At 39.1% G+C, this 21,473-nt stretch overlaps 1 protein-coding gene across 1 annotated transcript in view; it reads left to right on the forward strand.

Moving 5' to 3' along the window:
• Positions 1-21,473, forward strand: part of LOC117438289 (protein BANP-like) — a 167,044-nt gene that overhangs the window by 58,262 nt on the left and 87,309 nt on the right. The window contains exon 7 of the mRNA XM_034073821.1: positions 20,680-20,919. Coding sequence (XP_033929712.1) covers positions 20,680-20,919 — 240 coding nt within the window. The remainder of the gene's footprint in view (positions 1-20,679; positions 20,920-21,473) is intronic.

The raw sequence follows: 21,473 nt of genomic DNA on the forward strand, positions 1-21,473 counted from the left end.
GACAACAGAATAGCAAAGGCACATAGAGCCTTCAGAAAACTCCATAAAAGAGTCTGGTGCAATAAACACCTGAAGAAAAGTACAAAGATTAGTGTCTATAGAGCCATTGTACTGACTACTCTTTTATACGGGTCTGAATCATGGGTTATCTACTGTCATCACCTGCGACTCCTTGAATGCTTCCATCAGCGCTGCCTCTGTACAATTCTAAACATCCATTGGACTATGTGTCAAACATTACTGTCCTTGAACAGGCAGGGGTCACCAGTATCAAGGCCTTATTGCTGAAATCACAGCTGTACTGGGCAGGGCATGTCTCCAGGATGGAGAATCACTGCCTCCCTAAGATTGTGTTTTACGGTGAACTCTCCACAGGTTGCCACAAGAGGAGATATAATGATTCGGAGAAAACTCCAGGAACAAACTCGCCAACAAAGTTTTCAAGTTGACAAGCAGGTATTCTTTGTTCCGGCGCCGAGAGACACGGGGGATAGCTCCACCTAGCGTGTGTCTCTCTTATTGCTACACAAGCCATCCTTATATAGCCCTTGGGTATACATACATATTCATGAGGTTACGTATGGATTACATCATTTTCCAGAAAGCTCCCCGCATGCGTACAGAATTGTGGTGGTGGTCTCTGAGGGTCGTTTACTTCTTCCAACGATCTTCATCACTCTTGGCAGCCTTTGAAGCATGTGCAGTAGCTGTTTACACCAGTTTAGTTGGTTTGTTAGCACCAGAGACATAATAGTCCCCTTGTCCTCCTACTTATCAGTTAGTTTACCCATAGCCCATCCTGGACACCTGCTATTCCTAGATACTCCCTATCCCTGCGTCCTGTTTTTCTAGACTGTTTTTCTTAGAACTACCTCAACTAGAACGATTTATCTTATGCCAGTATGTTCTCTATCTGTACTCTATTTTTTCTTCTATGTACTAAGCACCTCAGTAACTTTCCACTGCTACTGCTACAAAGCCATCAAACTTAACATTACTTACAACTAATTTTAAAGGTTTATATATTCCATTTTGTGATTTTATGTTCCCCTTGTTTCAATTCCCCCCTTTCTTTGTCCCTTTGCAAATTCTTTTGCAACATTTTATGTATTACAATTACCATCAAAAGTCTTTTTAAAATACCTTCCTGTTTCTACTTGATGCTTGATTTCATGTCTCTTCCAGTCTTCATAGTTGATCACAGATCGTTTACAACACCAGAGGGAACATTGTATCATACCACAAGTAATCAATATTAAAATAATTAACATCAATATTCTTGCAATCAGTTGCCTCAACCAGGAGAGATTAGGTAACCATGAAGTTAACTTTTCCATATTTCTTCAAAACCCCAGGAAGTGTCATCCACAGCCATCTCATGAAATATCTTCATTTGTTTCCAGATTTCCTCCAGATCTGTTTCAATTCTGCCACTTTGGTCTATATAGGAACAACAACTTTCATAGATTATAGAGCAGACCCCTCCTTGTGATGCCAATAACATGTCTAGGGCCATTTGGTTTTGTAATACAACCTTTGATAGGCTGGTTATTTCTTGTTGTTCTGCTTGGACTATATCAGTGTTCTTACTTTCCATTTCCTCTATGGTTGCTGAGATATTTACAATTGCTTTCTCTAATTCACTTACTCCCAAAGATGGAATTAGCCCTCTCACAAAACTATGAAATGCAGTGTGCCGTTCAATAATAGGGTTAATCCCTCGCTTAATTCGTTTAACAAAACTTCTAGTCCAGGTTCCGGAAGGATATCTGTCAATTATAGTAAAATTGGGTAATACAGCACCTAAGGTGCATGCCCCCTTCCAGTTGGGGGGTAAAGTCTTATAAGCATTTTCTCCACATAACCAATACCATCCTTTCCCTTTAGGAATGGGCCACCACTGAACTACGATACCATCTATGTTAATAGTGTGATTGCAAATTGAATGGTGACCTACATCTGTGGCATTTAAGCAAGTATGGTCTCCCACCTTGGTTCCTGGTGTAATGCATCTTTGTGCACAGGTATAATATTTATTACCTGGATTAGGATTAACTATTCCAAATCTCAACTTTCCCTTTGAATAGAAATTGCTAGTGTTCACCCACAGATTTGTCCATGAAACAGTGTTAAGAATTGGAACTCCAATTAATGGGAGTTCCAAGCTTTCTCCTGATTTAGGCAACTGTGCACACCCCCAACAGTCACTACGATTAAAAACATCAGTGACATTTTGCATTAATTTTAGGTATAAGTTCTGGTTCCAAGCTTGTGCACCAGTTATCATATGAGTCCAAATTATGACCGACGCAATTTCATACATAAGGGTCCTGAAGGTTCGATCTGCCATGTCTTCTCTGGTTCTGGTGCTTTCGTTATTCTTGAATAATGTATCCAAGTAGGTTGTTCCTTTATCTTCACTGCTGTAAAGGTGGTCAGCAATATCTGGTACAGTCCACTCCAGTTCTCCTGTAGAGGATATCCTGAATAATTCTTAACATAAACCCAGTCTCCAGATCTGAAAGGGTGAATCGGATAATCCAACCCCCTTGCTCTTGTCCCTGCTACTGTATTATTTATCTCCTCCAATTGTTTTCCCAGATTGATCAAAAACTGTCGGAGATAGCCTTCCCCTACCTCTTGAAGACTTTCTCCTTTAAACTGAGACTGATATGGTCTTCCATACAAAATCTCAAATGGGCTAACTTCTTCTTTCGACCAAGGTTTAGTTCGAATTCTCAGTAGAGCCAGCGATAATGCTTGATACCAGTATAAATTTGTTTCCTGACAAATTTTACCAATCTGTTGTTTAATCAGGTGGTTCATTTTTTCTACTTGCACACTGGCCTGAGGCCTGTATGGTACATGCAGTTGCCAATCAATTTCTAATTTTTTGCTGATTTCTTGCATCAATTTTGCACTAAAGTGTGAATCCTGGTCGGAAGAAATAGCTGCTGGTACTCCAAAACGAGGTATTATTTCATTTAATAATGTTTTAATCACTTGTCTTGCATTATTTATCCTACAAGGGAATGCTTCTGGCCAGCCTGAAAAAGTATCTGTTAGTAGCAACAAATATCGATAACCCCCTTTTCTTGGTAGTTCAGAAAAATCTATTTGCCATTGTTGTCCCGGATAATTTCCTCTCCCTATTGTCCCACTTTGATTTCTGTTTTCAGTTTTAGGATTATTCCTAAGACATAGCTGACATTGCTTTGTCACTGATTGAATTGTAGTGTATAGATTTCTTCCTACAATTTGTTTGACTAAATGTTTATATAAAGAATTGCCACCCCAATGAGTTTTATTATGTTCTTCCTGAATTAACTTCCAGAGTTGGTTATAGGGGATTACAATTCGCCCATCAGGTATCTGAACCCAACCCTCTTTATTTTCTTGTCCCTTTAAATCCTCAATCAATTTTCTATCATCTTTTGAATACCTAGGTTGAAATTTCTCAATTGTTAGTTTGCCATCAGGGATTAAGGACATGATTTGTGATTGTTCAGCTGCTCGTTTGGCTTCAAAATTGGCCAAATTGTTCCCAATTTCCTGATCAGAGTCTCCTTGTTGATGTCCTTTACAGTACATAATAGCTACCTCTTCAGGTAGCTGAACAGCTTCCAGTAATTGTAGAATTTCTGTAGCATGTTTAACCTGTTTCCCTTGCGTGTTCAAAAGTCCTCATTCTTTCCGGATAGCAGCATGTGCATGAACCACACCAAATGCATATTTAGAATCAGTCCAAATATTTATCCTTTTATCTTTAGCCAATTCCAGGGCTCTCGTTAAAGCTATTATTTCTGCCTTCTGGGCGGAAGTATTCGAGGGTAATGGTTTAGCTTCTATTACCTGTGAAGTAGTAGTAATGGCATACCCTGCTTTCTGTTTACCATTTTTCACGAAGCTACTACCATCAGTAAACCAAGAATCAGCATCTTCCAGAGGTTTTTCTTTTAAATCTGGTCGGCTTGAATATACAGTTTCTATGGTGGCCAGGCAGTCGTGTGTTAGTGGTTCTGTCGATTGTTCCTGCAAAAGGATGCTGGATTGACAATGTTAGTGATCACATTTTCTATATCATCTTGTTCCACAAGGGTGGCCTGGTATTTTAGAAAACGTGAGGGAGATAACCAGTGGGCTCCTTTCTGCTCCAGGACTGCTGATACAACATGGGACACTAGTACAGTAATCTTTTGTCCCAAGGTGAATTTGCGAGCTTCTTCAATATTCATGACAACTGCTGCCACAACCCTTAGGCATCTGGGTCATCCTTTGCTCGCTTCATCCAGCTGTTTTGAAAAACACGTCACTGCCCTTCTATAGGGTCCTAATTTCTGAGCAAGGACCCCTAAAGCTATTCCTTGTTTTTCATAGGAATATAACCAAAATGGTTTGGTCACATCCGGAAGTCCCAGAGCTGGAGCTCTCATTAACTCCATCTTTAAATTTCTAAAAGCCTCCTCTGCTCTATCAGTCCAGTCCAAAGAGGGAGGGTTTCCCTTCAACAGTTCATATAGTGGTCTTACCAGAACACTATCATCATGAATCCAAAGTCTGCACCATCCAGCCATTCCCAGGAATGTCCGGAGCTCCTTGACGGTCGATGGTTGTGGAGTCTGACAGATGGCTTCTTTTCTAGCAGTTCCGAGTTCTCTCTGTCCTCCTGTTATTCTATATCCTAGGTAGGAAACTAGGGTTTGGATTAGTTGGGCCTTTTGTTTGGATACCCGATAACCATTCAGTCCCAAAAAATTTAATAATTCCACTGTCCACCGGATACATTCTTCCTTTGTTTCTGTAGCAATTAATAGGTCATACATATACTGTAACAGAGTCCCCGTCTGAGTAGGTGGCTCCCATGATTCTAATTCTCGTGCTAGGTGATTTCCAGAAATTGCTGGACTGTTTTTAAACCCTTTAGGTAACACCATCCAAGTTAATTGAGTTTTTCTTCCTGTGTCAGGATTTTCCCATTCGAAAGCAAACAAATTTTGGCTTTCTTTGGCTAATGGTAAGCAAAAGAAAGCATCCTTTAAATCCAGGACGGCAAACCATTTTTGATTTAATTTTAATTTAGTTAATAAAGTATATGGATTAGTCACCACAGGGTGGATGTCCTCTACTATTTTATTTATCGCCCTTAAGTCTTGAGCTAGCCTGTAGCTTTTCCCATCTGCTTTCTTTACTGGTAAAATGGGGGTGTTATATTCCAATTCACATTCCACTAATAGACCATATCTTAAAAATTTATCAATTATTTCTTTAATTCCCCTTCTGTCTTGTATTCTTAAAGGATACTGTTTTATCCGAACTGGGCAGGCCCCCCTTTTTATCTCGATTTTAATAGGCAAAGTGTTCTTTGCCTTACCTGGAATTTCTGATGCCCAGACTCCTGGATATACCTGATTGAGGATTTCTTCTATTTCAGGTGAATTGGGTTTCTTGAGTTCCTGTTGAATTAATGACACACTCAAAGCTTCAATTAATTGGTCGTCATTTACTTTTAGTTCTATTTCACCCTTTTTGAAGCTTATGACTGCCTCCAAATGCTCCAATAAATCCCTTCCCAATAATGATTTGGGTGAGTTTGGCATATATAGAAATGTATGTACTCCAATTTGTTTCCCTATCTTATATTTCAAAGGTTTTAGAAAGAATGCTTTTTCCCGACGGCCAGTAGTTCCCACAACCATTACCGACTCTTTTCCTTTTAGTGACAGATTTTGGTTCAGAACCGAATATGTTGCTCCAGTATCTATAAGAAATTCCACTTCTTTTTCTGTAGCCCCTAGCTTAATTTTAACCAGTGGATCCGCTAGGGTAGATTCTCCAGGTCCCTGTCAATCTAATTCCAATTCGGTGGTCAATTGAGTTTGCTGTTTTCTTTGAGGACACTCCCATTTCCAATGTCCAAACCTTTTGCAGTTTGCGCATTGATCCTGACTGAGGGGAGTTCTCTTATAACCCCCCTCTCTGCCCCTCACTCCCATTCCTTGTCCGCGACCTCGATCCCTCATTCCCATTCCTCGGCCGCGACCTCTACCCCTCATTCCACTATATCCATCATTCACATGGCTTAGTGCTGCAATCGTAGCTGTTGTTACGACCTTTCCTAATTTCTTTTCTTTAACTTGCTCTCTATTTCTGTATACTTTCCAAGCCACTTCCAGTAACTTTTCCATGTCTCTTATTTCAGTCACAGATAACTTTTGGAGTTTTCGCCTGATATCCTCTGATGACTGCCCCACAAAGGAATTTGCAAGCTGTAATTTTCCTTCCTCTGAGGAAGGATCCAGTGTGGTGCATTTTCGCATAGTTTCTCTGAGCTTATCCAGAAACTCTGTCGGTGACTCCCCCGGCCTCTGTCTTATTTCAAACAGCACTGACCAATTTACAGCTTTAGGTATAGCATTTTCAAGTCCATATTTAATCCAATTCTGGTATCTTTTTAAAGATGCATAATCTCCATCATCATCATAATCCCAATCTGGAGCTGTAAGGGGAATATGATCTTCAACCCTCCCATCCATTGCCCCTGCAGTAATCTGGGCATTTACCTGAGTGCAAGCAGTTTTTATAACTAACTGTTTTTCTGTCTCTGTTAATGCATCCAGGATTACATCTATATCCTTCCAGTCAGGATCTTGACTTTTTACCAGGATCTCAAATTTCTTTGCTACCCCTATAGGGTCATTTCGATACTCTTTTGCAATCTGTTTCCATCTATCCAAATCTCCTAAAGAAAAATTCACTTTTACTTTGGTACATCATTCCGGTTCCATTGCTTCCCTCAGAGGGGCTTGCAGGACAGTCTTAGTTTTACTACGAATGCGGGCAGCAACGGGAGGGAATTTGTTTTACACTCTGTTCTTGATCCACACTTTGTTCTTGTTTCACACCTTGTTCTTGTTTCACACTTTGTTCCTGTTTTACATCCGAATCAGGGGTTTCCTCGATCGGAGGTGGATTCTGATCCGGTACTTTTGGGGATATATAATCCTCCATTCTATCCTCAACCCTATGATCCTCAGCTCTTTTATTAAGTTTCAAACAAATTTCCCCAATATCACAACCAGAACAACATCTTTCCAATTTATTCCCTGCCTGCTTCCTTTCTTTTTCTAAAGCTAAAATTAAGGGATCTGAAGGTGCTATATTAATTCCACATTCTCTTTGCCACTCCGGGTGATTTCTCAATGCGAAAAACATATCTGCATACATCATTTCATCCCATTTTCCTTGCCGCCTTAGAAACAACATTAATTGTAACAATGTGTTATAATTCAGAGTTCCATTTTAGGCCATTTTTCCTGATCCTCTAGGGTGTACAAAGGCCACCACTGGTTACAATATTTTACCAATGCTCTTTTATTTACTGAGCCACCAGGAGACCCTCCCAGTTCTTTCCAGTGTGCCAAAATACACCCTAAAGGACTCTTTTTCATGATCTCTTCACTCTGCTGATTTCCCATTATCAATCTCTCACACACACACGGGACCTCACAGACACACTGCACACAATTACAACACTTGGAACAGATACAGAGACTAAAATTCTATCAAACAGACCACAATTAACAACACAATTTTAACAATCTGTCACCGATACCAAAATCACAGAACCAAAATCAGCACTAGAACGAACTGGAACAAATTAGATACCAATACCAATTCGAATACTTATACCAATAAGGTTCAAAACCGTGTCCACAGGACACCCCCTGTGTCTTGTAGGGCTCACCCAAATCACAAGAAGCCCCCTGCTTCTTGCGAGTGTATACCAACGGACGCTAGCAGCCGGGTATACGCCTTTACCTATGAGATTTCCTATCTCGATTTATGGAAGGCTTCCAAACCTTGCGTACGCTTACCAAACCAACCCAATGACCAATGTAGTCTTTATGCAAGATGCCCCCTGCACCTTACAGACTATAGAAAAGAATACCTTTTATGAAGATGGTACTTGTCTGCTCCTGCAGTAATCCGAATGAGTCGAGGGGTCCCTCCCGGAAAAATTCCCGAGGGCCCTAGGGAGCCCTGTCCTCAGCAGGTCCTGCAGCCGAGCAGAGAGGGTCCCATCTGGGATGCCAAATTGAGAAAACTCCAGGAACAAACTCGCCAACAAAGTTTTCAAGCTGACAAGCAGGTATTCTTTATTGCGGCGCCGAGAGACACGGGGGATAGCTCCACCTAGCGTGTGTCTCTCTTATTGCTACACAAGCCATCCTTATATAGCCCTTGGGTATACATACATATTCATGAGGTTACGTATGGATTACATCATTTTCCAGAAAGCTCCCCGCATGCGTACAGAATTGTGGTGGTGGTCTCTGAGGGTCGTTTACTTCTTCCAACGATCTTCATCACTCTTGGCAGCCTTTGAAGCATGTGCAGTAGCTGTTTACACCAGTTTAGTTGGTTTGTTAGCACCAGAGACATAATAGTCCCCTTGTCCTCCTACTTATCAGTTAGTTTACCCATAGCCCATCCTGGACACCTGCTATTCCTAGATACTCCCTATCCCTGCGTCTTGTTTTTCTAGACTGTTTTTCTTAGAACTACCTCAACTAGAACGATTTATCTTATGCCAGTATGTTCTCTATCTGTACTCTATTTTTTCTTCTATGTACTAAGCACCTCAGTAACTTTCCACTGCTACTGCTACAAAGCCATCAAACTTAACATTACTTACAACTAATTTTAAAGGTTTATATATTCCATTTTGTGATTTTATGTTCCCCTTGTTTCAATAAGGACTCCCTGAAACAATACCTCAGCTTTGGCCATATTGACTACCATCAGTGGTCACCTTGGACTTCAATTGGGAGAATTGGAGACACACCATACATAATGCTGTTGTCTCCTTTGAGAACACATGCAGAATTAGTCTCGAGGAAAAAAGACAACGTAGAAAGAATCGCACCCCACCTATACCACCCAAGGAGCCCTATTGCTGTGCTTTTTGCAACTGGATTTGCCTATCCCACATTGGCCTTTTTAGTCATTAGCGTGCTTGTATTAAGCATGGGTAAAGCCCTTCCCAAATCTTCATTTGCAAAGTCAAGCCATGAATGAGTTCAGATTTACATTAGCATACCAGGGAAGAATAAGCTACTTCAGGAAGTTCTTACAGTGGAATGCACTTAGAAAGTTACCCTTGTACTTAGGAGGTAAATATGTTGTCTCTTTTTGATCTCTAATTTTGAAACAGGAGGACTCTAATTTAGACGTGATTCAGTTTCCTTTTCTTCTGCATGATCTCCAGGTATGTTGGGTGTGAACAGGTTAGGGTACAGTTAGTGACAGGGATTAATTTGAGATAGCCTGCAGTTGAGTATTTTAAAGTGCATGCAAAGATTTGGAACTGACTTAAAAAAAAAAGAAAATCAAAGTTATAAAACATCTCGATACTTAAACTTTGGAAGTCAGTCTACTGGAAGTCTCATGCATCAGAAACTGTTTCTGAAAATGTTGCTCTAGAGCATCCAAATCTAGGATTCTTTGATTTTTATGGATGCACATACAACATACACATATAAAGAGCTTTTAGGTTCTGTCCAGTTTGTATGTGGTGAGACAGAGTTGCTTCTGAAGGGTATTTAATTTTGGGTCAATGGGGAACTAAAGGAGACTAAGGCTGGTGGGCTCCTCAGCTATGCCAGGAGCAAAGTTTCTAGCATTAGGAGGGTATTGTATAATGCCCTTTTTGACTTGGTCGCTTGGCACAGATTTGCACAAAGAAATGTGATGTTTGCCTTCTGTGCTGTTGTTGTATATGTAAATTTTGAGGGAAACAGCTAATCCATTAATGTCTTCAGATCTGATTTTCTTCAGACCTTTAGAACACTCATCCATTAAAAAGATGAGATTGATGAATGTTTTGAGAATTGATTAGTAATCCCCCATGCTTACCTCTTCCCGCCCTTATGAAGATGAGAGGACTGCTTGCACAGAAGGAATGCTAAGCAAACTAGCCTGCAGTATGTAGCAGAAATTAAATTATTAATAAAGGAAGTGGTGAAGAATAATGGGTCTGTTGTGCAGATTTGTTTTCTTCAGCAGTAAAAGGCAAAAGTTATAGCACCTATCAGCTTGCTTTCATAGTCTGTTGAAGAATTCCAAGTGACTGAGTTTCTCAAAGGAATCCGATTTTAAAATACGAGAGTCTGAGAATGGCAAAATACAGCCCTTACACACTGAGACTAAACAAGGGATTTTCAGCATGACTCCTATCTGTCATCTTGTGTCTGGAAAGCAGACCTGAACTGTGTTTATAGTTGGGCTTCTAGCTGACTTTGGATATGGCATTGACCTGGGGGTATTTTCAGAATTTAGTTAATAGACTTATATAAGGGTATTGCTTGCTTTCTGCTGGCTATTTTCAAAGGGCATTCAGTCATGTATAGGAGTTAAAAAAATATTAGTGTTACTGCCTTTCTGTTGCTGAAAAATAATTATACAAAAGCATGGAGCCCCGTTCCCACTTCCAATAATCATCTAGAATTAGTTTGGGGTGTTTTGCTGACTAAACACTGTAACCTTATTCAGTGTTCAGTTGTATATTAATTTTTTTGCATGTGCAGTAAGTGCATGTTTTCTCTTTTCTTTGAGCAAGTTACTTGATTCTTTCTTTTGCTTTTCAGAAAACTGAAAATGCTCATCCATTTCACAGATGCAGTTAATGGTCTTTCAAGTGTTTATTTTAAGATGTAGTGTTTATCAACTGAAACCACCTAGAGATACTTAATCTCTAATTTTTGTGAAATTTTGTGATTTCCCCCCAAATTTCACTTTGGAATAATCAATATTCTTTTACAGGGGGATGATAATAGAAATATCAACACCTGATGTATTCATTGGATTGCAGTTCTAAAAGTGGTGCTTGTGAATTTATCTCACACAATTGAAGATAAAAACCAGCAAGAGTAGAATTGTTCAGTATTGAATTATCAGTGTGCAATAAAATTAAAATAGGCTAGAAAGCTTACTAGTAAGTCACTATTTTTATTAATGTCAGACTTTTGGCATAGAAAATAGCAAATGTATCCTTATTTGCCCAACAAAGAGAGTGTGTGGTTTTTGTTATATAGATATTAATAACTGTCAAAAGTGATTAGTCTGCTGTTGGTTTGAATTCATGTTAGTATATGCCTGTTCTTTTCTGCATCCTAAGTGGGTCTTCTGTAGAAAGGAGAGATGAGCAGTTGTTATGGATGTATAGATGTAAAATTACATATCTACAAATTGAAGGATGATTCAATACTAAGATCAAAGCTCAAAACTCCGTTTTACCAAACTTCTCTTTTTAAGAAGATATCTTCCTCCAGAAACACTGTTTGAAAGACTTGAATGCTGCTGATCCTCTCAGGATTTAAATGGGGAAGGGACATCAATTTAAAACTATACTGAACTTTGCTGTACTGAAACAAGGTACTAAATGAAGAAGCCCAAGTGTGACCCACTACTGAATTCACATTTGTGTAAAGTGGAAAAACACAAAGTACTTAAAACAGCAACCGTAGAACCTACCAAATAAATCTGTATAAGCTGTTCTATTCTGGTAATTTAAACTGCTCAAGCAATGCTAAAATGTTAATTGTAAGCACGGTTTCATATTACACAAGCTAAAAGTATAATGACTGTAAGGTCTAACATTGCCCATCATTTTTCTTTTTATTTATTCTGATTTAGGAAAAATCCCCTCCTTGTATGCTTAACACAATACATTAATGATGTTGAAACAGTCCTCACTTTAACCAGGAGTCATTGTTTCAAACCAGAGAAATTTTTGTTGTATAATCATCTTAGTTATGATCTTAGCTAAGAAGTTCTGATTTGGAAGAGCTTTTGGAAAGTTCCTCTGAGCCATTCAGCGAGACCGGGACAGGCTGGAGAGTTGGGCAGGGAGAAACTTGATGAAATCCAGCAAGGGCAAGTGTAGAGTCTTGCATCTGGGGAAGAACAACTCCCTGTACCAGTACAGGTTGGGGGTTGACCTGCTGGAAAGCAGTGAAGGGGAAAGGGACCTGGGGGTCCTGGTGGACAGGAGGATGACCATGAGCCAGCAATGTGCCCTTGTGGCCAAGAAGGCAAATGGCATCCTAGGGTGCATTAGAAAGGGTGTGGTTAGTAGGTCAAGAGAGGTTCTCCTCCCCCTCTACTCTGCCTTGGTGAGGCCGCATCTGGAATATTGCATCCAGTTCTGGGCCCCTCAGTTCAAGAAGGACAGGGAATTGCTTGAAAGAGTCCAGTGCAGAGCCACAAAGATGATGGAGTGGAACACATCCCTTATGAGGAGAGGCTGAGGGAGCTTGGTCTCTTTAGCTTGGAGAAGAGGAGACTGAGGGGTGACCTCATCAGTGTTTACAAATATGTAAAGGGTGGGTGTCAGGATGATGGAGCTAGGCTTTTTTTCAGTGATATCCAGTGACAGAACAAGGGGCAATGGGTGTAAACTGGAGCATAGGAGGTTCCACGTTAACATCAGGAAGAACTTCTTTACTGTGAGAGTGACAGAGCACTGGAACAGGTTGCCCAGGGGGATTGTGGAGTCTCCTACGTTGGAGATATTCAAGGCCCACCTGGACAAGTTCCTGTGTGATGTACTCTAGGTTACCCTGCTCTTGAGGGGGGTTGGACTAGATGATCTTCTGAGGTCCCTTCCAACCCTTGGGATTCTGTGATTCCGTGACAGTTGTGAAACTCCTCACCCACAGGGCACAAAACTAAATAAACCTCAAGCCTGGTTAAACTTTCTCTTTTTTCTTTCTCTCTGTCTTCTAAAACATCAGGGTTGCTTAGGTATCTCCTGTGTTGTGGTAGGAATGCAGTGAAGCAGTTTACATCAGAAGGCATGCCTTTGTGTCTTCATATAAATTTTTTTTCTGAAGTGTGACTTTTAGGAATAAGAAGTACTCAGCTGTACGCATGTTTTTAGAAGTCTTTTGTGTAGCTGTTACTCCCTGAATACATGAACATGTCTGTGTTAGCAGAAACCTTTTCTGGAGAAAGGGAACCACCAAACATGAGTTATAACGTGAATTGTCAAACTTTCAAACAAACCATTTTACTGTGCAAGTATCTTAGAATTTGGATAAAGGCTACTTTTTGAAAGGTTTTGGTAGGTGAAAACAATGTAAATATAATAAAAAGTAATGTTTTTGCTGTGTTTTCCTGAGGTACTGTATGCTTTTACTGTAATCTAGAGGAAACTCATAGGAACTTTTCTTATTCATTGTTCATGCCATCCTCCTCAGCATGGATTACACATCTTTCTCACTGAATGAAATAAGAAACAAATGTATCTTGAACTTTCTAAGTAAGCTTAAAATTGAGCAATTGATTAATGAAGAACATCTTTAAAACATTATCAGTTTGGCCTGGTGTCTATGTGCATGTCATTTTTGTAATGAACTATTGTAGATCTTCAGAAACTGTTACAAAGCCTGTTTTTGTCCATTTGTGTTCGTAAGGATTTAGTTGCTCCGTGCATTACATAATTTATAATGCAGGGAATTTAATCCCTCTCTTCAACTGTGATTGGGATGAGGTTGATGTTTGTCTCAGATGTATTGAAACTGTTCAGAATTGCAACTTAAATGTCATAGGCACCCTCCAGCTTTATACAGTTCACTGATTTGTGCAAAGCAACGATAACACAGAAAGATTTTTCATTAATTTTACTGATACAGTTTGGAGTCGGAGAGCCATGAAGTTTTATATACTAAGAATGCTGATTTTTTTTTATAGTTGTGTGGGAGTTTGTGCTAAATGGTGTGGTGGCATGCTTCTGTTTCCCTCTTCAGTTGTCAGATATTGTACGTGTTACACTTTCAGAGTGGTAATAGAAGGAAAAGCTTAGGCTGTTAAATTATTTTGAGGAGACAATTTTCCTGTGCTTTTCTAGAACTCTTGTAGTGTCTGAATTGGATTTCACCAACCTAAAATCCTGCAGCTGATATTTAATGACTTTATTGCACAGAACTTAATTTGTGAATCTATTCTTTAGGCCTTTGTATCTCTGAAGATATTGTCATTAGTTAGTTATGTGGTATGAAAGGCCTCGTGTATAGTCTCAGGACAACTTTTATCCAAACATTGTTGCATTCTTTTGGGTTTTGCCTTCCACTACAAAAAATAGTACTGTGAAGGACATTAGATCTGCACTAGTTTTAAATGACAAAAGTTTTAAACCTATGATATTAAGTACCTATATTGTTTTCTGACTTTAATAAATTCTCTCATAGTGCTATGTAGTTGTAATCCTGTCAAGGGTTGGTTTTCAATTTGACTAAGCTATATCTTGGCAGCTGTATGCACTTCCATGCTCACCACAAATCTGTTAGAAAATATTCTGACGTTCTCAAATGTATTTGTCTAAACTTAACTGAAGAGTTTTAGCAGTAGATGAAGAAAAGCAAATTGCATCTGAGATGAAATAATACTCTTCTGTCCAGGCTCCAGTTACCTCCCCTCTTATTTACTGTAAGGCCTCCTCTTTGGCCTTATCTTCAGAAAGCTGTTGAAAGTATGATTTTTACAAACTCATCGTTTTAACTCCATCAACTTCCCTTGCATCCCTTTCCCTACTCTGTGGCACCCTTATGAAGGAATACCTGTCCTATGCCATCTGGGGTTGCTCTGATTTTCTCAGACATAGATGATGGGTTTCCTGGCTTGTAATGTTTTCACCAGGACTTTTATACTATTTTCTGCTTCCTTGGAAGAATAACTATCCATAATACTTGCTCCTAAAATCTTATTTTCTCATGGTGTTTAAATAAAACTTAACCATAATTGGGGTACCTTTCTTGTAAGATACTACCTTTAAGATAGTTTTGGTGATGCTTATCATCTCAATGTGTGTTGACACCTGCATCAAATCTACCTTTTGTCTTCTGCCTTGTCCTTGGGTCGTAAAATTGCTGGGTAAGGATATTGTATTTGTTCTGTACTTATTACCTTCCTCAACCCTTGATTCTAATGCAAGTGTTACACTCCTGGATTTATAGGGAACAGTCAAAAACTGTGGCTGTTGCTTACTTGTATTTTCTCATTTGTTAGGTAAACTGCTTGGAATTCATATAGAAAAGATCACACTTTACTCATAAAGAGCTCTTTCTGCTAAGTCTGGAGTTTGCACTAAATAGCAGTTCCAGAATTTTACATTAAGTACTGTTTTACCAAGAGATGTATGCAAACAGCAGAAAGCAAAGAATAGATAATATCCAAATATATTTAATAATCTTTTTTATAAACTAGTTTTGCTGTGATCTGGTAGTTTTGCATTTCCTCTGAGGTGTTGACTTTAATTTTGAAAAACTTTGCAAGACCTTGTTCTTCAAAATTTCACATTAGAATATGGGTAAATCCAGAATTTGCCTTTTTTTTTTAAATGCAGCTTATGTATAGGAAAAATATTAAGTAGCTGTTTCAGTTTAGCTCAACAAAACTCAAATGTTGAATACTTACAGTTCAACTAATGAATAAGCCATCAAAGATACTGTGATTATTCTGTTCTTGCATGTTTCTCTAGGAGATCTGATGAGAACATTATTTTTCTTAATATTAGATATTGCTTTCAAGATACAAGAGGCTTCAAGATGTAAGGAACATTATAAAAATGCTGTTCTTAAACATCTTCAGTATATGGTAGCATTAAAAATATTCTGTGACTTATTGTACAAACAAGAGGAGCATCTGTTCCTAAAACATTAATGCACATTATGGATATAAGGAAGAAATTCTTTACTGTTAGGGTGGTGACGTGCTGGAATGGGTTGCCCAGGGAGGTAGTGAATGCTCCATCCCTGGCAGTGTTCAAGACCAGGTTGGATGAAGCCTTGGGTGATATGGTTTAGTGTGAGGTGTCCCTGCCCATGGCAGGGGGTTTGGAACTAAATGATCTTGAGGTCCTTTCCAATCCTAACTATTCTATGATTCTATGATTCTATGCTATCCTTTTAAAGTTTCACAGTAGTTACTGTCCTATTTTCAATATGGAAGAAAAAAAAAAAGCAAGTCCTCATTTCAGGATATAAAAATATCCCATTGAGCATTACTGTGTTGCTTTAAAGGCAGATATTTTTTAAAATGTCTATGCCAAAGCCAAGACTTTGAAGCTACGAAGAAAACAAACACAGTCCTTAGTCTCTCCCATGTATGTTAAATGCTTTTGAACACAGCTCCATAGAAGCTGGTTTTAAGTGATACAAATAAAATGGCAAGGTCCCCTGACTTGGAACTGGTTCAATGAACTTTGCACTTGATACACTGACATATAATGTTGGAGCCAATTAGGATAGTTTTGTGTCATATCTGCCTTCTCTGCATTCCTTTTGCTTCATTTTAAGATTAAAAATACAGAATTAGAAATGTAAACTATTTTTTTAGAAGGGAAAACTGGTCTACATGGTGTGTTAAAGGATGAATAATATTTTTCCAAAGAAAATGTAGTCACACATTGTCTCTGTGTCTGGAAGGGTCATTTTACAATAGTACTATTAAATAGTGCTCAGAATTTGCTTTCCAAATGTGAATCCAAGTAGCTATTTGCATGGGGCCCAGACTTATCCATCCACAGGATTTTCCAGTTCACTGTAAGATCAAATTTCAAATGTTATATGATCATTTGCAGCACTTTGCTTTTCCTGCCAAGTTCCCTATGACCAGATAAAGACAGAAATTAGAAATATGTTCCTTTTCTGACATGAAACACCTTTTCTAAGAGCTTTAAAAGATTTTTAAGGCCACATATTTTAATTTTCTCAGTTTCATCTGAATTTTTTTTTCTGATTGTTTTAAATTACAGATGATTGCATAGTCCTCATTTTCTACTTATGTTTAATCAATTCCCTGGCCTTCCATGAGTAATAAAGTAAGTGTTATCTCTTTTTCATCTCATGGATTTAACCACATATTAAAGCTCAGGCCTTATTTTTAACAAATATGTAATCTTGCTGATGTTGAAACTTTTATGCACACAGACAAGTATGCTTTGGTATTGTGTGCCCATGTATGTTTTCTTGTCCTATGTGTTGTCTGTTAAACAACTGAAGAAACCATGAGTGCAGGATATATTTTCACAGTATCCTGGATAGTGTGACAATCCCCTAACCTTATGGGCTTAGAAGTTAATTTCAGCTGTGTCTCTGTTAACCAAATTCTTTGTGCTGTATGGACAATTATGATGATTGTCAGTTAATTAAGTCTTGGTCACAACTCTTGTGAGCTGTGTATGGTTTGCAGGGACAACGGAGTTGGGCTAATTGACAGAAGTTTATTTAAAAAGATGATGTCTGTCCTGGTTTAAGCCCAGTTGGTAACTTGGAGCCATGCAGCTGCTTGCTCACTGCCCCCTTTCTTCTCCACCCCTCCCCCATACTACTGGAGGGATGGAGAGGAAAAGTGAAAGAATGTAAATCCAATGGGGTGAGATAAGAACAGTCCAATAACTAAATTATAGTACAAAACTACTACTAGTACTGCTATTAATAACAATTAGGGAAAGAACAAGGGGAGACAATATAAAATTAAAAGGGAAGGGGAAAAAAAACAACCCCAAAACAATAAACACAAGTGATACACAATGCAGTTGCTCACTATCTACTGACTGATACCCAGACCCACCCGAGCAGAGATCTGGTCCTTCTGGGTAACTCCCCCCAGTTTATCTACTGGGCATGAAGTGCTGCAGTATGGAATACCCCTTTGGCTATTTTGGGTCAGGTGTTCTCTCTCTGCTACCTCCCAATTCTTGTGCCCTTCCTCACTGGCAAAGCATGAAATTGAAATGTCCTTGATTGGGTAAGCATTACCTAGCAACAGCTAAAACACTGGTGTGTTATCAGCACTGTTCTTTGACTAAAGTTGAAAACACACCCCTGCACCAGCTACTAAGAGAATTAAGTTACAGCTGAACCCAGGCCTTAATGAAGTCAGTGCTCTGTAGCCTTGGTCAGTTAATCACTATCCCTGTGAGATATGTATGGTTTGCACAGGCAAAGTATTTGGACTAATTGTCAGAAGTTTAAGAAGGTTATTTGTAATCTACACATCAGCCAAAATAGTTCTTAATTTTCTAGAAATGTGGTTTATTTTTGTAGGCTAGGAGTTGGGGTTTTATTTTTTTTGTTTAAGGGTAAGTTTGGGGGGGGGGGGGCACAAAAACCCCCACACCCCAATCTTGACATGCTTGATTCCCAGAAAAACATGTGAAAATATTTTCAAGGTTTCCTAATTTGTCAGAAGAACTTGTCAGCCTCAGCATCTTGAGACTAATTCTGGTCCTGCATAGCAGTAAGAATACCAAATGCAGTGATAGGACAAGTAACAGGTTAGAAATTAAACAGAGGAAGTTTAGACTGGTTATAGGGAGGAAGTTCTTTACTGTAAGGGTGGTGAGGTACTGGAATGGGTTGCCCAAGTAAGTTGTGAATGCTCCATCCCTGGCAGTGTTCAAGGCTGGGTTGGACAGAGCCTTGGGTGACATAGTTTAGTGTGAGGTGTCTCTGCCCATGGCAGGGGAGTTGGAACTTGATGATCTTAAGGTCCTTTCCAACCCTAACTGTTCTATGATTCTATGATTTGTGACTTTATATATATGGTGGAACTCTAAAGGAATTTATTGAAAGATAAACCATGTAACTGAATGACTTCTTCACATTTGTACCCTTCTGAAGGTATGTGGAAGAACAATGAAACATGATAAAGCTCTAGTATAGGCAGGATGAGTGACTTCTAAGTCAGGAAGCTTTGTTTTACTCCACAAATTTGAGCAAACAGAAATCATCAATGTTTTTTTTAGTCTGGAATGAGAGTCTCATCCCAGGTCCTGTGTTGTACCCCCTGCTTCAGTAGGGATTGGTCATCCTTATGAGCTCAGTTCTGCTTTCTCAGTAGTCTGGAAGGCACCAAATTTTCTCATTGCCTGTAAGGACTAATTTCAAGTGAGGGCTTAGTATTTCTCTTAAAAAGAATAGACCAAACTGAAAGGCTGGGGGGACAGAAATAAAAAAAGTTTTTGTATATAAATGTGTGTGTATGAACAAGAGAATTTGGGGATAGTTCTGCTGCTAATAACCATGTGCTTGAAAGAAGATGCACTTGGCAGATGATTATGTAGATGATATAAACTATTTGTGGGAATTCTTAACCAAGGCCATGTAGTGAGCGATCCCGATACCCTGAGCCTTATTACTGTAAAGTAAGAAGATTTTTGGCAGGTATAAGCAAGGTCAATTGTCTTGTTAGGCCTCTGTAATTTTCCACTGAAAACATGCAGAAAATGATCTCTGCCAAGGTTGTAGTTTCCCACTGTATTTTTAGAGTAAGGTATTTAATCGCAATTATAACAAGTTATAAACATTAGCTTTGTAAACAGTAGTAACCTCTAGACTAACCAATTAATGCTCAGTATCCAAGGCTGTTACATAAGGGTGTAAGGTTATAAAAGGAGCACTGTATCTAATAAAGTCTGGCAATCATTTGATCATATTGATCATCTCTGCATTTTCTGGGACTCCTGTGTCGACAACTGTTGACTAGTAAATTTGAAGAAAGACCAAAGTTTTGATTGGGATCTGTCCTGGGTTCAGCAGTGGCAGTCATTTTTTCTCCTTCTTGGTAGCTGGTGCAGTGCTGTGTTTTGACTTTCGGGCTGGGAACGGTGCTGATAGCACCTATGTTTTTAGTTACTGCTCAAATGTTTACTCTGGACAAGGACTTTCTGAGCCTCAGGCTTGCTAGGGAGGAGGGGAGGCCAGGAGGAAGGACAGACAGGACACCTGACCCAAGCTAGCCGAAGAGGTATTCCATACCACAGCACGTCATACCTAGGATGTAACTGAAGGGATGTTACCCGGAAGGGTTAGTTCTCTGGGGGGTTGGTAGAGGTATCGCTCGGTGCTTGGTCGGGCAGGGTGGGGTGTGTTATGGGTTGGCGGCTGGTGAGGTGTCGTATTATCTTCACTTGTTATTTCCTTTATCATTATTATTATTATTGGTAGTAGCAGTAGTGATTTGTGTTATACCTTAGTTATTAAACTGTTCTTATCTCAACCCGTGGGAGCTACATTCTTTAGATTCTCCTTCCTAACTCTCTGGGAGTTGGGGGAGCAAGGGGGAGAGTGAGTGGACGAGCTGTGCGGCTTGGTTTAAACCACGACAGGATCTCTGCCAAGTTGGAATGATTGCTTGAAATACTATTTTTAAGTGATTAAATAAGTTACTGCTCACTATTGATTATTGTTTATTTTTTAATTTAACACGTTGCTTAGACTTATTTTAATCTGATGCTTCTGGGGAAAAATGTAGTTCAAAGATGCTAGATTCTTGAAGTTAGCTGTACTTTATGGAGTTGAAGTAATCTTCATTTTTAGGGTATGACTAACTTGATGAATGAGAACAATGCGAGTATAGTGTATTCTTTTAGCTGTTGGCATCTATTATGAGACATTTCAAAAGGAATCTGAGAGCAAGGTAGACATCGGGACTAATTGCACTAGTTCCCCATGTAGACTAGAACATTGAGCCTATTAGTTATGCTAAATTTTCAGGATGCTTATGGAGACTATGAAGAAAACTGGAAGAGCTCGTGATAGCTTAAGAAATACTGACTGTAACTTAAACCTGTTTCATTCTGTCCCACATTAGAATTTGCACAATCTCTCTTTTTAGAGGATTACCCCAATGGGACATGGCTTGGAGATGAAAATAACCCTGAGATGCGGGTCCGTTGCCTAATCACGCCGGCTGACATGCTGCACATCAGCACCAACTGCCGCACAGCTGAGAAGATGGCACTAACATTGCTTGATTACCTCTTCCATCGGGAAATTCAGGCCATTTCCAACCTTTCAGGCCAGGGGAAGCATGGGAAGAAGCAACTTGATCCTCTCATGATTTATGGAATTCGCTGTGAGTATGATACTGAAACTTTTGAATTTATCCTGTGTTGATGAGGCAGAAACTATCTGCTACTTGCAGTTAAACTAGGTTTTGTAAGAAAGGGGTATGTACTGTTGTTACCAGACAGATTCTTTGTTAGCTTTTGTTTATGAAGGATTCCTAATGGGCTGGTTTAATCTGGTTTGTTGTGGGTGTTCACCAGAAATTCTTCAGTCTTGAAATCTGAATTCAGATTTCTTTGCAACTACAATCTGTGAGCTCACCAAGTGTAGTAAAAATCAGATAAATATTACTTTCTCAGATAATTGAACAAATAATGAAACAAATTATAAAAATTTAAATATTGTTCAGGTGTCCAAAGCAGTATGGTCTTGTCTCTTAGATTTTTACTTCACATTTTTTGTGTATTATTTCAGAAGACTTGCTTACACTGAGATAGAAGAAATTTGCAATCCATACTAAAGGAGAGATTAAGCTTCATGAAGTCTGTGGATTCATAACAAATGCATAATTAATGTACTTCAGTCTGCTCCAGTGTGCATGGGTCTTTTGGTCATTAAAGC

This window comes from Melopsittacus undulatus (genome assembly GCF_012275295.1).
Source record: "Melopsittacus undulatus isolate bMelUnd1 chromosome W unlocalized genomic scaffold, bMelUnd1.mat.Z SUPER_W_unloc_5, whole genome shotgun sequence".
Taxonomy (NCBI): domain Eukaryota; kingdom Metazoa; phylum Chordata; class Aves; order Psittaciformes; family Psittaculidae; genus Melopsittacus; species Melopsittacus undulatus.